Source organism: Biomphalaria glabrata, chromosome 4 (assembly GCF_947242115.1).
Source record: "Biomphalaria glabrata chromosome 4, xgBioGlab47.1, whole genome shotgun sequence".
Taxonomy (NCBI): Eukaryota; Metazoa; Mollusca; class Gastropoda; family Planorbidae; genus Biomphalaria; species Biomphalaria glabrata.
Genome location: NC_074714.1, coordinates 42486724 through 42502495, shown reverse-complemented (window position 1 = coordinate 42502495; position 15772 = coordinate 42486724). Strand labels below are relative to the sequence as shown.

Here is a 15772-nt window from a genome sequence, read left to right as displayed (position 1 = left end):
TATGTACACAGGAGAATTTAAGTTAGCATGACCAGAAACTTGTAGTGGTTCATATTGCAAGCTTCTCCCCCTAATTTATTAATGAAATTAAGATGATATAATGGTGATTTAAATTTCCATATAAATCAAGAATCCATACTCTATTTGTTTATTTAATAATTTTTCTCTTCAAAAGATTTTTTTCTGAACATGGAACTCGAGACATACATTTATTAATATTTAGAATCTAAATGAAATATATCAACTTTAAATCTATAATGAGTCATTTGATCCGAGTCTTTTGAAATTAGCGTTGGCATTTTAAACATTTTTAAAAATATCTAAAAACAAGAAATGAAAATATAGACCGGAAAACGTTCACAAAACCTTACTAAACCAAAAAAACTAAAAGATTTGTATAGATTCTTGAGTCTATATAGAGTCTATATTTATTTTTTTTGTAGTAAGATCGTCTTTATTTAGATCGAGATCTGTAATTCAGATCTACCTAGGTCTAGATTCTACATTTTATTACCATGGTAAGACTCATAAGACTGCTTTTAGTTTTTATGTCTTGATCAACGTTCGATCATAATATTAATTAATGAATGATATTAATAATTATTATGAATGATGATAATCAATATTATTATTGACAATAATCATGATAATGATTTAAATGATTATTCAATGTTAATCATAATGTAAATGATAACAAACTATAAAACTAACACTGATTGACTGAAAGTAATGAAACACTTGAATCACTGACTTGAATGTCTTGAAACAGAACTCAGAATCTATATTATAAAGTAGAATGTGAGGGGTATGTATGTATGTATGTATGTATGTTACTTATAGACATCAAAACCGCTTGACCAATCTTGATAAAACTAGGCAGGAATGTTCCTTGGGTACCAACTTAGACCGTAGTGTATGTATTGTAGCCCTAAAACAAACTTAAGACCCTCAAAAAAAATAAAGTTGTCCGACTCTATTAAAGCTATAGTATTTTATGGATCTAGGCCATGTCTACAATGTTGACATGAGAAAAAATAGAAAGGAGTTAGACCTAGATCTAATTTTAAGAAATACACTTTGCGCAGATAGTTTTTTACTTTGACACAAGAAAATACAAAAGAAGGTCCATTGGTTTCATTATATAATAAAATTAACCTTCAATTTTGTGTTTCAAAAGCATTTTTTACATACATTAGTTTCTTATATCTGTGACTACAGATTTCCTGACGAACATTCTTTCATTAGACAATACCGTAATGAATCGCGTACTAAAAATTAATTCGTTTAATTTTTTTCTTTATAATCCCATCCCTAGATCTAAAACTCTAATTCAACTCTAAGATGATAAAACTTCTCTTCTCACAGATAGTTTTATACTTTAACACATAAACATATTAATTAAAGTCCATTCATTTCATATTTTGATCAAATAAACATTCAAATTTGGTTTTCTAAAGCTACATTCGTTTACGAAAGCTGCGAAGCCGAGTTGAGATAGGCCTAGATCTATATTCATTCATGAATCGCGTACTAATAATTATTTCGTTTAATTGTTCACTTTATAATGATATTATAATCCCATTCATTTAACAAAGCTATCGCTCTTTTCGTTTTTAATAGATAATAATGTATTGACTGTGGGTAAACCCATTTTCGCAAAACTAATTTTATTTTCGTAGCGAAAGAGAAATAACGTGAAAGGATCATTAGCTAAGTTTTACATACATCTAAATCCAATCCACTACATTAGTAAACACAAACTTAGACCCGCAGGCCGCGGGTAATGCCAGGCTAGTAGTCAATAAATAATAGATATATAAAAGAATTTCAATCTTCAACTTTGTGTCTTGAGAATATTGAGATGAGGCATCAATCTCGTGTCAAAGTCAAGTGGGAAACTTCAGTTCATGCATAATGAAAATATAGGAACATCCATTAATTCAATGTAGATCTATAAATTATAAACTCCACATCCATCTGATTGATCTGAATTCTGATAATAGAAATTTTCAAATTATTATGATTCAATTCTAGAGACTAGAGTAGATCTAGCTTACCTTCCTGGGCCTGGAGTCATAAATGTGTCATACACTGTTCTTACAGTTGATACAGGTGTATTGATCATGATATTGATGGTCCCTAGTACCCTAGAGTTAGAGACCTAGCCTAGATCTAGTTTGTACTCTGGCCTTCTGCCATCTCCTGTGCCACCTGTGGAAGGTTTGGGCTGAAGGAACATCTGAAACATTAAGATCTAGGTCACACTAGAATCTAAATCATTTTACAGATATTTTAGATTTATTATTTCAGGATCTTAAGGTTGCCTCTGAGTTCATTAAGCTCAAATGGGTACCTGACGTTAGTTGGGGAAAAGTAAAGGTGGTTGGTCATTGTGATGGTTATATGACACACCCTCGTTAACCGTGGACCACTCAAACAGATGATTTTTACATCATCTGTCCTATAGATCACAAGGTCTGAAAGGGGAACTTTACTTTTACCTAGAGTCTAGACATAATTCTAAATGAAAGTTAATGTTCGATAGATCTGTATATTTTTATATAATCTCGTAGATTTAATTTGGTACTCCTGGCATACCCAGTCATAGTGGGTTGGGTCCATTACCTTTCGCAATGAGCAAACTTTCTTACTTCTTTTTTTTTTTAATTCTTAAATCTATCTAGCTTCCATTAGGATTTTCCTCTTGAAGCATTTTCAGGAATCACCCCCTTATTATGTTTGGTTTCACAGACATGCCTACAGTCCCGCATTATGCGGGACCGTCCCGCAAAAGCATCAAAAAAGCTCACATGTTCCGCCGTTCCACATTCACGATTTTTTGTTCCGCCAAGTCTGAATTCCGACACACACACACACAAAAATCGCCGATTTTTCATAGTGCGAAATGAAAATACTGAATGCAAAATAAAATATATATAGGTCTGTGTTTATTGTTTACTTTTCATCTCCTTCCAGACCCGTAATTTACGAAGATATTAGATTAGATATGGTTGAGCTAGATCTAGATTCTAGACATAGATCTAGAATCTAGACATAGATCTAGTAGTCTAGGTATAGAATCTAGATACTAGAGGAATGAGGTAGTTCCGAATTCCCCCCGAGTCACGTGGTTGTGTGTACACAACGCGCACCGTGCTTAGTTTTAGTTAGTTTGTAGTGGGAATCTGAAGCGTTATAAGTCAATATTTAGTAGTTTCAATTTACTCATTAGCGCTAAACTATAATTTGTTAATAACAGGAGAATCTAGAGATACATTTTTTTAATAGTTTCAACTAAAACAAATAGTTAAACCTTTGATAGAAGGTACCGAAGCGTTGGCCTATAATCTGCCATACTGAGATCAAGATTTCTTGATCTACAATGAATGACTACACTTACAGTTCTTAGGATTCGGGTAACCAGTCCTAGAAAAAAAAAGTAACACTTTCATCCCCCCCCCCCCTTTTTTTTCCTCTCTGCCCAAAATTAAACAAGCTTGAACTTGAGTAGAACACTAAAAGTTTGACAGCAGACCAGTGTGTATTGGTCAGATAGCTCTAGGGCTAGTGTGTAGTCGATATGTCGACTAGTTGTTAGAAAAGATAAAAGGACTTCCATGAGTTTTCCTTGTGCGTAATAGGCTTCAGTTGTTTAGCGAACAAATAACACATCTGATAGTCAAGGATAAATCTAGATCTACTCTTACAGTTACACAAGCCAAATGTGTCTTACCCCGCCCTTTCATTGTTAAATTTGCTCTCTGAGTAATAAAATGGATCTAGATCTGTTTCGTCGACGCATTTGTGAAACTTTAATGTAGGCCTAACATTTTGTGAATTTCTTAAAAATGATAGAACTTTTAATAACATAATAATACATCATGTGTCCAACACAAAAAATAATTCTTAATGTTATCGATGTGCATGATGTATTTGCGATTGGCGGAATATGAAATACATAACGTTAAAAAATAGCCGAAGTTAATGAAAATAACAATGTTTCAACAAATATGCATATTATCCAATATATAGGCCTATATATATATATATATATATATATATATATATATATATATATATATATATATATATATATATATATATATATATATATATATATATATATATATATATAAGTGTGTGTGTTTGTGTAGTTTATATCAAGCCTTTTTTTTAATCTTACAAGACACGTTTGTAAAAACATGTTCTTCTGTATGTGAATGTAGATCTATCATCAGCAAAGTGTTGACGCTTGTCATGACTATAAAGGAAATATCATTGATATAATTTAAACCTATCCTTAAACAGTTCTTGGCCCTTTATGAAAACATTCGTATAATTATTTGAACATTCAGGGAGTTCGTTGATGTACTCTGTATATTTTAAAATGTTTGTAAATGTAAAATTTCGTAAAAATAGAGGAGCAACAGCAATGGAAATATAGAAAGAAAAGGCCATTCTCCTCTTTGTTGTCCTACTATCACGTGACTTTGGTTAAAGTAGGTCAGAAATACGAACTACCTCATTCTTAGAATCTAGTAAGTGCGGACCGCAAGTACTAATAAGTAATTAATAAGCCAAATTGCCCAAATGTTCCATTCAAATCCCTTTCTTTTCCCGACAATGACAAATCAGACAATGGCTCTAACTCTAGACTAGTCTACTAGACTACTTACTACTACTTTTTACTACTAGATCTAGTACTAGTCTAGTCTAGATAACTAGTACTACTAGTAAGTAAGTAGTAGATCTAGTAGTACTAGTCTAGTCTTAGTCTAGCTAGACTAGATTGTCACTAGGTCTAGACTAGTCTAGAGTCTAGATCTATTCTAGTATTCTAACTAAACTCAGACAACTGGTTTCTTAGGTTTCTAAGTAATCTAAGAAAAATGATTATTTTTTAAATACTTTATTCTAGAGTCTAGACCTAAATGTTATTAATTAATTTAGACACTGTAAAGTGTAAGGCTAAGGCCTAAATAAGGCTATATATCTACTTAATCTATATTCCATCTATATAGTCTAAATTAGTTTCTAGGTCTAGCACTAGATAATCATAATACTAGATAACTAGATGATACTTGATACTAAATCTAGATTCTAGATCTATCTAGAAATACTAAATAGAATAGACTTAGAAGGTGATAGATCTCTAGATTTTTAAGTATCATTATGTAATCAATTTAGTTCTCAATAAGTCCATAGATCTAGACATAAATATTTAGATCTAGATCTATAATATAATTATTATAATCTGTGTTCTTAGACTTATAGGACTTATTAGATGGAGGCCTAGACTAGTAGACTCTTAAATTATTTTAGATCTACAACTAGAGACATCTAGAGTGACTAGAGTAGAGCCCCAGAAAGGATAGATAATCAAGTAGATCTAGAATAATCTAGATCTAGTCATTAGATTTAGATGTAGATCTAGTAGTAACAAATAAAAAATAGATAGTAACATTTGAGTCTTGGTCATTAGAATAAATTTTTTTTAGAATTCATCATATAGTTATAGGAGTTAGAACTATTGATTTCAAAACAAAGGACATAATTATGAATTAAAGGTTTTCTTACTTTTAATTATATAAATACTATTTACATCTAATTTATAAGAAGCAAACTAGTATTGTTGTTAAAGTAATATAATTGAAGTTTTATTTATATTGCATACAGTATGGCTGACAAACATAAACGTGTTTATGTTCCACATTGGGGCCCGAAATTCCACATTTTCAACCTGAGTGTTCCACATTCTGGGTCTTGGGGGGTAGGCATGTCTGGTTTCAGGAGTCTCTAGATTTTGAATCTAGATCTCATGAGACTTTCATTAAGTATCAAGTGTCTCATTTGAATCATTTTGTGGCATTCATAGAGCTTTTGAAATTTAGAAATAGAGTGTACCCTACTTTCACATGGCTGACATGGATAGGCAACTGTGGCCAGAGTTTTCTTCTCCAACTTATCACAAAAAAAGGAATGCCGCCAATGTCTTAGATTACTTACAATTTATTGGTGGTTAGGAAAATGTATGATTGGCTAAGAAAATTTAGCAAGACAAAGGTGTACCATTGTACAAAAACAATCTAATGCTAAATCAGAAGCTACTAAAACCAAAAAAAAAAAACAGAAAATTATTTAAATAAGGAAAGCTGTTTAAGAACAGATATGAAACACTACAGACAAAGAGACAACAGACAGCACAATTTCTGCTTTGATTGACGGAGATAATGCACTAGATCAGGGGTGGGCAAATTACGGCGCCGAAGTGTTTTATGCGGCCCGCCGACACCTATAGAAATCATGTGTGCCCACAGTATATACATATAAAAATGCAAATATTAAAAATAATATCTATATAAATTTTTGAAACTGTCTCATTATAAAAAGTTTTGAGTAAATGAAGATTAATTGGCTATACATCAATACACTCAATTCAAGACACAATATCTGAGTGTTGGGTAGGCTTGGAACAAGATGGCAAGTGTAACAACTGATGTAGCTCGATTTTTGACTGAGAAAAAAAAATTTTAAATACAAACTATCCCAACCATAAACTTTAAACAGGAAAGTTTGCACAAAGCTGCATAAAATTTGCACATTAAATATTCAGGAAATACATAGTATTACCGAATTATGAACAAAATATCTAATGTATCGCTAGCTTAGCTTGGGAACGGCAAATGGGATATAGAATTTCAAGGAAGAATTGTTATGTTACTTGAAGGACATGTCAGTGTGACCTTGTTACCAATATTTGTAATGAAGAGTGGAAAACAGATTTCATGTTTTTTATATTATCTATTGCAATAGGTTGCTTACATATGAAATGTAAATGCATGTTAAAACTTTTCATACAAGGCTTTCCCATTTCTACAGGCAAGCAAAAGAAAATAGTTTTTGTCATTTTCCTTATGTTGAAAGGTGAAACTATTTTTAGTGAAATAATTAAAAGTACAACACTTATTAAGATTCCTTAATTGTGCAATTTATAATAGCAAATTTTAAGACGTCCAGAACCAGTTTCAATATCATCAGCTCACCATTTATCGCAGAAGCTGATTCATCTCCAGAGGACATAACTCATGGGTGCCAGAAGCTGTATTTCCACACTTAAAAAAACTTTGCTGCTGTTCACAGTATTTGTGTACACATACATCAGTTCTTCTTCTTCTTCGATCTCATTTTACATGTTGGAGGGTTCAGATGAGTAATTCTATATCTGAGATGAACCGCGCAGTGGTTTTCAGATCAGGCAGCTCTCCGAATAGTCTTTGGAGAGTCTTGTTCGAGTCTCTTGATTTTGTATGCACCATTGAAGGACATGGTCAGCATTCTCTGGTAATGCTTCACAAGGGCAGGTTTCGCTCGTCCCAACATTTAACTTCCGGAACATATATTATTGTCTCATTCAGTGAACAAACATTTTTTTGTGGAAACTAAACAAGTATAATCACTGGTCAATGTTGACTGACTGTAATTTGACAGCAGTCACAGTGGTAACAACTAGTAAGATAGTTTCACAGTTCCGGAACATTATGCACGAGTGTAAAAATTAAAATACTGCACATTAAGTACAAATGTATATTTGTAGAGATATTGTGATATAAAAAGGCAACAGCAAATTTAAAAAATCATAAAATTGTTTTCAAACATTGCTAATGCTTGTTGTAATTGTTCAACGCAGAGTGTGGAAAAAAGGAAAGAAACTTAATTATAATACAGTGTTAATATGAGTTAAAAGACATTCTACACAGTTAGCGAGCGTATCTTTCTAAGATATATATATACATACATGCCCAAACTTTTTTTAATGCGGCCCGTGATACAAAAAGGTTGCCCACCCCTGCACTAGATGTATTACATTGTATACATAATACAGCACTGTTAATCAAGAAGCAAATCTAGGGGCTAATTACTATTATTTTTATTATTAATGTTAGTTAAGAAAGATAAGATAGTAGGTCCTAGCATGCATACATTGTATAAGAAATATGTTGTATCTTTCTGTCTATGTGTTTCATTATGTAATGAGGTTTTTGTAAAATTAAAAATATATAATTGAATATAACATACAAATTCATTTCTTTTTTAGGCTCGAAATAGTGAAAAAGCTATGTAAGTTTGATTTCTGGTAACTTTAATGATATTTATTTTCTTTTTATATTTTTGTTGAACTTATAATTGTTATTTTTAATTTTGTTTAGTAAGCTTATTAATAGGTAATAAATGTTTAAAAAATATAATTTTTAAAACTATATACATTTACACCAGGACAACATTAGCTCGATGGAGGGCTTCACAAGTTGGTGGCATTAAAGAAAAGGTAAGGATTTTTTTTTATGCTTGGATAGTTATGAAATATATTTGATACTTGCAATTAAATTTTGTTTTTTACATTCACATTTGAATTTTTTTTTTCTTGTAGGAACGCAGACCTTACCTTGCATCTGATTGTGATAATCTGCAAGAGGCAGAAAAATGGAGAAGACAAATTATAGGAGAAATATCCAGAAAAGTGGCACAAATTCAAAATGGTGAAATGACAGCTATAATTTTCTATACTGAATAATTACATATTTGTTTGTACTTTCCTTCATTTTGTTCCTATTGTATTCTTTATGTTGGAATAGTTCTTAGTTAAAGTTTGAGTTAAGGAATTACTATCTTATCTTATATAATACAGACGTTACTTCAAAAAAAGAAGATGATTACGTCCTACGCGTCATGCATTTAATCATGCATATTAACCAATGACTTAAATTCTGCCAAGTCACTGGTTTTCCTGGCTAGCTCAGGCAACCCATTCCATGCTCTAATAGCACTAGGGAAGAAGGAGTATTTGTACAAATTTGTCCTAGCATATGGGATGAGGAATGTGCCTTTATCTTTGTGTCTTTCAGAGTATTTTATTAAATTTTGTATTTGAAGATTATGGTTCAGTGTTTTATGTATGATTGCTACTTTACTTTTGAGCCTTCTGTCCTGAAGGCTTTCTAAATTTAGTGATTTTACTAAAGGTGTTACTCTAGTCAAATGTGAATATTTGTTTGTTATGAATCTCACAGCTCTATTTTGTGTCAGTTTCTTAATGTTTTCTTGAGTTGAGGGGTCCCAAACGGAGGATGCATATTCTATTATTGGTCTAACCAAGGTTAAATAACATTTTAGTTTTATGTTCTTATTTGATTTATAGAAATTTCTTTTAATAAATCCTAATGCTTTGTTTGATTTTTTTGTAGTTTCATCAATATGGGGATTCCATGACAGTTTTTCATTTATTATAACACCTAGGTATTTTGCGTTTTTAGTCTGTGATACTGGTTTGCCATGAATAAGATAAGTGGAATTAATTTGTTTTAGTTTTTTTGTTACTCTTAACAACTGACATTTTTCTGGGTGGAAAGACATGCTCCAATTTGATTCCCATTTCTGTAATTCATCTAATTCTCTTTGTAAAATATCTGTGTCTTGTGTTGTTTTTATTGTTCTATATATTATGCAATCGTCTGCAAATAATCTGACTTTTGTTCCTGAAGTAATGCAATTTGGTAAATCATTTATGTAAACTAAAAATAGTAGTGGACCCAAGACTGTTCCTTGAGGTACACCTGGGTTTACTATTATCGGTGTTGATTTAGAGCCATTTATTATTACAGTTTGTTCTCTCCCTATCAGAAAATCTTTAATCCACTGATGCAGTGGACCATTAATGCAGAAATATTTTAATTGTTTTAAGCAAACTATGGTGGTGAACTTTGTCAAAAGCCTTAGAAAAATCTAGTAAGATAGCATCTATTTGTTCACTATTATCTAAACCTTTTGAAAAATCATCAATTAGTCCTATTAGTTGTGTTTCACATGATCTATATTTCCTAAAGCCATGTTGGTATGGTGTGAGGCATTATGTTTGTCTAAGTGGTTTATGATGTTGCTACATATTATGTGTTCTAGAATTTCACATGTGATGCTGGTAAGTGATACTGGTCTGGTCTGTAGTTTCCTGGGTCAGATTTTTCTCCTTTTTTAAATAGTGGGCTGACATTAGCTTCTTTCCAGTCCTTTGGTACTCTGCCCTGGTTAAGTGAAGCCTGAAAGAGTATTTTTAAAAATGGGGCTAGCTCATTGCTTAGTTCTTTGAGTAATCTAGCTGGAATATCATCAGGTCCAGATGCTTTATTTGGTTTGGTGTTGGCTAATAGTTTTTGAATTCCATTTTCTTGTACTACTATATCTTTTATGTTGTCTACTTGGTTCAAATTCAGTAATATGTCTTTGTCTCCTGGGGCTGAGAATGCTGATGTAAAGTATTTGTTTAGGATGTTTGCTTTAGTTTCATTATCATTATGTATTATGTTATGTTCATCTTTTAATGGTGCTATGCCTGTTGTTTCCATTTTCTTAGACTTAATATATGACCATAGGTTTTTGTTGTTATCTTTAGATATTACATTGTTTATGTATTCACTCTGCAGCTGTCTGCTTACTTTTTGGGTTAAGTGTTTAATTTTTATATACTTTTTGTAAACTCTTTCTGCATTAGTTTCTTTAAATTTTCTATATAGGTTTTCCTTCTGTTTAGTCCATTATTAAACCAGCATTTATTTATTTTGTTTGATGTGTATTTAGTTGGTATATGATTTTCTATAATGCTTTTAAGATGGTTTTTAATGAAATTCCAGAGGTCATCGACTGGTTGGTTAATGTCTTTTTCTAATAAGAATGTTTGTTGACAGTTTAATGCAGCTTGGTGTAGTTGTGTTAGGTTACATTTATTCCAGAGTAAGATTTTTCTTTTTGGGTTTTGTATTGGCTACTGCTTTTATCTGACTGTGTATTTTTATGATCTCATGGTCTGATAGACCAGGGATAATATCATAATCAACTACTAATCCAGGTCTGTTACTATTATGAAATTTATTCTGTAAAATATTATACTTAACATTAAATTTTCTGTTGCAGCTGGTTTGGGAGAGTTCAAGCTTCGAGACTTAAATGATGAAATAAATAAACTTTTAAGAGAGAAAGGGCACTGGGAGGACAGGATTGTAGAACTGAATGGACCAGATTATAAAGTAAGGACTAATTCTAAATATTAGAATATTTCATTTGTAAGAATTACAACACTTTTATTTGTATAGTACAGAGAAAAGTCGACTATTGTCTCCGGGTATTTATAACCAATTTGTAGCAATCTTGTTTTTTGTTTTTTTTTTTTTAATTATTTTTTTAATACTATGTTGTAAGATAACTGCCATATGGAGTCAAAATATATTCCTCATATATAATTCAATTTTAAAATGTAGTTCTGGCTTTAATCTTGAGCTTTGCTTTGTATCAATTGTAAATAGACAGTTTGTACAATTGTCTACTTATTTTTATGCATTTACAGATAATGAGATTTAATGGATGATTAAAAATGTAAAAGTATAACTATATTTAGAATAAAGTCTTACACATAAAGCTATTTGTCACAAATTAAAAAAGTTATTTGTCACAAATGAAATGTTGATCTAACAAATAATCCAACTCTTCAGAAAACAGGTCCTAAAATGTTAGACAGTGATGGCAAAGAAGTCCCAGGAAATAAAGGCTACAAGTAAGATAAGTGGAAAACAAACTCTGACAAGTTGTTTGTTTTGTTTTTATAATCATTATGTAATGCTGTTGTTTATTTTGACAAACTGTTTCTGTTAAAAAATGTCAAATATTAAAATCAAAACATAGCACAATTGAATTATTGTCTGTTGTAAATGTCTGCCCATTTATGTTTTTTTTTCATTTGAACCAAATATGGGTTTTATTGGCCGAATAATTACTATAATTATTATTTGGCTATATTGGTCATGATTAAATATTATATTTCTGAAGTAGCTGGCTTTGTCAGGGAAAAGATCAAAAGTATGTTTATGATTTTTTTTTTTTTTTAATTTAAAATGTATTTCAAACATCTGCAGATATTTTGGGGCAGCTAAAGATTTGCCAGGAGTTCGGGAGTTATTTGATCAGGAACGTAAGTATTTTTAAAAAAATTGTTTTTCTTTTTGCACAAGTAACCTCCATTCGTGCGTTACAGGGAGTTCAGCATCAAAATTTTATTCAACATCTACACTTTAGTCTTACATGGTACCTCCTTTTTGAAATGTAATATCTTCATGAAAATATTTAAATCTTTAAGATAGAGGGAAACCTCTGTATATTGTCACATATATTGAACAAAGTGTATTTCATAGGATGCAACTTTTTACGTGTTTATTTTTTGCAAATTTGAAACAAAACTTTAAAAAGTGCTTGTGAATGTCAAGTAGAAGTGCAAGTAAATAGTACCAAATTAAGTGCATTTGAAGCTGGGAAATTTGAAGTTGGCATTGAACGTTTGAGATTTAAAAGATAATTGTTACATTTACATTTTATCAATTTTTTTTATTAGCTGCTCCTGCTCCTCGTAAAACAAGAGCCGAGTTAATGAAAGATATTGATGCAGACTACTATGGATATAGGGATGAGGATGATGGCATAATTATTCCACTGGAAGCAGAAGTGGAAAAACAAGGTACAACTTAGGTTTGGGTGTGAATATTGCGCTGAATATAGCCAAAATGTAGTTTGTTTTTAATTAATTTTAGATTTATTGTTTTTTTTGGTTCCTGGTTGAATTTTAGATTTATTTTTGTATATTATTATTTATGACTATGTTGTCAACAGTCATCAAAACTAAAGTGCAAGAATGGAAAGAAAAGCAAAATAAAGTTCAGACAGGGGAAATGACTCATGAAGAAGCTCACGGTGCTGAGGAAGAACTATTTTCAAAAGAAGCTGTAAGTATGTCAAATATTTGATAAGTACTGTATATAAAAAGAATTAAAAACTAAAAGTAGCACTTGCACCAAATTTGAACATAATACAAGCAATGGTGACATGATACTAATAATTCTGACATTGCATTCCTAGCACTTGTAGTTTTTGAGATCTAATTGTAAAAGACTGTCCTAAACCAAAGACATTCAGGGGAGACCACTAAAAAAAATCAAATTTGTTTTATTACAGCTTGCAGAAAAAGACGATGAAGAGGATGAAAGTTTAAAGCCCAGTACCAGCAAAGATTTCTATCGTGAATTTGACAAGCAACATTTTATTGCTCATGTCCCTGTGCCATCACAAAAAGAGGTAACTTATTTGTTGGCTGACATTTTCTGATTTAGATCTAGTAATAAACACTAAAGCTAAGCTAAATTTGTCTCAAGCCAAATATATTTATATTTTCAATCTTTGCCAAGCATTGGAGGTTGATTTTTTTTTATATATATAGATCAACCGGTTCATCTAGCCACAAAAATAGTTCATTATGATATAAAGTAAATATGTTCAAACTGTGATTAGATCTCTAATTGGGATGTTTGTAATTTGAATAATTTAGGATTGAAACACTAAAAAGAGAATCATAAATTCAGGGAAAAAGGAAAAGTTTTTTTTTTTTTTTTTAAATTTTAATGAGCCTTTTATAGTTGAAATTAACATTATATTTATTATTGTAAGAACATGAACTTGTATCTTGCAAAATATATGAATACCTTGGTAATCTGTTTACATTTTCCATCAATCACTGCTCTGCTGACACTTAAAAACTCACTACATTGGTCTTGGTCCTGTAATTTGTGAAGAAAAAAAACTCTTTTCTCTTTTGATATATATCTATATCTGCAGATGTTTGCTACTTTGTCTTTTGCCTGGTGCTATGTTCTGCAAAATAGTTTTATACAAATTCTAGATCTGGCTCATTGTACTTGAGGTAATTCCAGCTCTCCATGGCCTCAACGTGCACCTCGTGGAAATGTCTTTTAGTGGAACCTGATATATGAACAATGGGTAGCAAGCATGGCCCCCTCCAGGTTTCCTTGGCAGAACTTTTTATTCTCCAACTTTGCAAAGTGGGGATAAAAGGATGAAAGAAAGGTCTGTTGACCCAATCCAACAAGTCTGCCATGACCTTCCACAAATGGACAGGATTAAAGCTTTCCAAGCATGGCAGTCTTTACACATTCTAGCTGTTACAGAATAGGAAATTCACGCTTTGTACATGACATGACCCTGTTGTAGTAATTGCCATTAGTGGATCCTTTAGACATGACTAGGGATGAAGAGGTCTTGGGCCATGCCTATCCATTAGGAGAAATCCTTTCTGATGGCTTTACAGACTATTCTAAATATTCCATTTTCTTAACCTAACCTTATGACTGGAAATCTGGCGCTAGTCTCCAGGTTTGACATCAATACATTAAGATCAAATTAACAACAAGTCTATTTTATGGCCCCAGAAGAAAAAATTTTTTTTTTTTTACTTTAACTATAACTATGACTGCAATGTCATTCAGCCAGATCAATGAATCCAATCTACAGGTACAAATGATCTTTTTATTTTGTTTTAGATCGAGCAAGCTTTACTTCATAGGAAAAAGATGGAACTCATTCAGAGATATGCTTCTGATAATTTACAAGAAGAGGAAATGGAATCAAGGACTATGTTGGGTGTTTGATAAGCGCACCAGTTAAATGGATCTTTTATGTATATGAGTTATTGAGAATGAGTGATATTTAAAAAAAAAATATACTTGAGTGAATGTGATTGAGGAAGGTTTTTTAAATGTACATAAGAGTGAGTGGGAATGAGGCGGGTTTTTATAAGTTGTAAATATGAATAAATGAAATTTTCCTGGAATTGTGGACTGAGTTGATGCTATTTAATATAACTTCGTACAATGTTTATGAATTTGTTAATGTTATTTGTGAGAGATATATTCTACTGTATTTCCCCTGTTGAAACTAATAAATTTTTGTTTCTATAAAGTTGCTGTGTTGAGAAATGCTTTAACCTCTTTTAAGTTCTTCCTTTTAGGTCAATGTTAAGTAACTTTAGGTATTTGGTCAGAAGACCATATTTACATAGCCTTATTCAGAATTATTAAAATCAAACAATTTTCTTCTTTGTTTCCTTTCTATAAGAGACTGCATGTTACCCTTTGGAGGTTTCCAATGATTTTATCTTACAAATTAAAGACATTTCTTCAAAAAAAGATAATTTCATTCTAAGACTGCTAAGTCATTGGGTTTCCTGGTTGATTCCAAACTGTTATGGCACTTTGAAAGGTGGAGTACTTGTACAAATGTGTCCTTGTGTATGGAATAAGAAATGTGCCTTTATCTTTGTGTCTTGAGTATTTTTGTTAGGTTGTGTTTTTGTACTTTATTTATTGTTGATACTTAAGTCTTCTTTTCTAAAATGTCAATAAATTTTGTGATTTCACTAATGGTGTTACTCTAGTCAAATGTGAATATATATTCATGTTTTCTAGAGGGGTACCAAACAGAGGATGCATATTCTAATATTATTATATTTCATAAGTTTGACTATTAATTAAGGCTGTTTTATAAATTAAAGTTTGCCATTTCTGTAACAATTACAGTTTATAGGGTCGGGTCGCTAGCCCCACACCTAACACTCCTCCGTTCTCACCTGGGCTTGGGACCGGCAGATGGACAAGCCAAGCTATTGGACTTGAGACAAAAGTACACCTACTTAACACAATTGTCATCCCAACAGCAACATATGCATGCGAGACATGAAAGTCATTTGCTGAAATTGAGAAAAAGACTAAATGTGGCTCAATAAAAATGGCTAAGATGGATTTTAGGAGTCCATTATAGAGATTGGGTTTCAAACAAGGAAATCCTGTACCAAACTGGGAGTCGACCACTTAGTGAGGTTGTGACAGCG

At 31.6% G+C, this 15772-nt stretch overlaps 1 protein-coding gene across 1 annotated transcript; it reads left to right on the top strand.

The window, feature by feature from the left end:
• The first annotated feature begins 354 nt into the window (after positions 1-354).
• On the top strand, positions 355-15301 carry LOC106065649 (pre-mRNA-splicing factor ISY1 homolog). Its single transcript, XM_013224521.2, has 11 exons — positions 355-518; positions 8096-8118; positions 8275-8326; positions 8429-8537; positions 10963-11075; positions 11538-11599; positions 11958-12013; positions 12431-12553; positions 12706-12818; positions 13048-13167; positions 14427-15301. Exons 1-11 carry the CDS (start codon positions 516-518, stop codon positions 14532-14534), a joined length of 882 nt encoding a protein of 293 aa, XP_013079975.1. The 5' UTR covers positions 355-515; the 3' UTR covers positions 14535-15301.
• Positions 15302-15772: the final 471 nt, after the last annotated feature.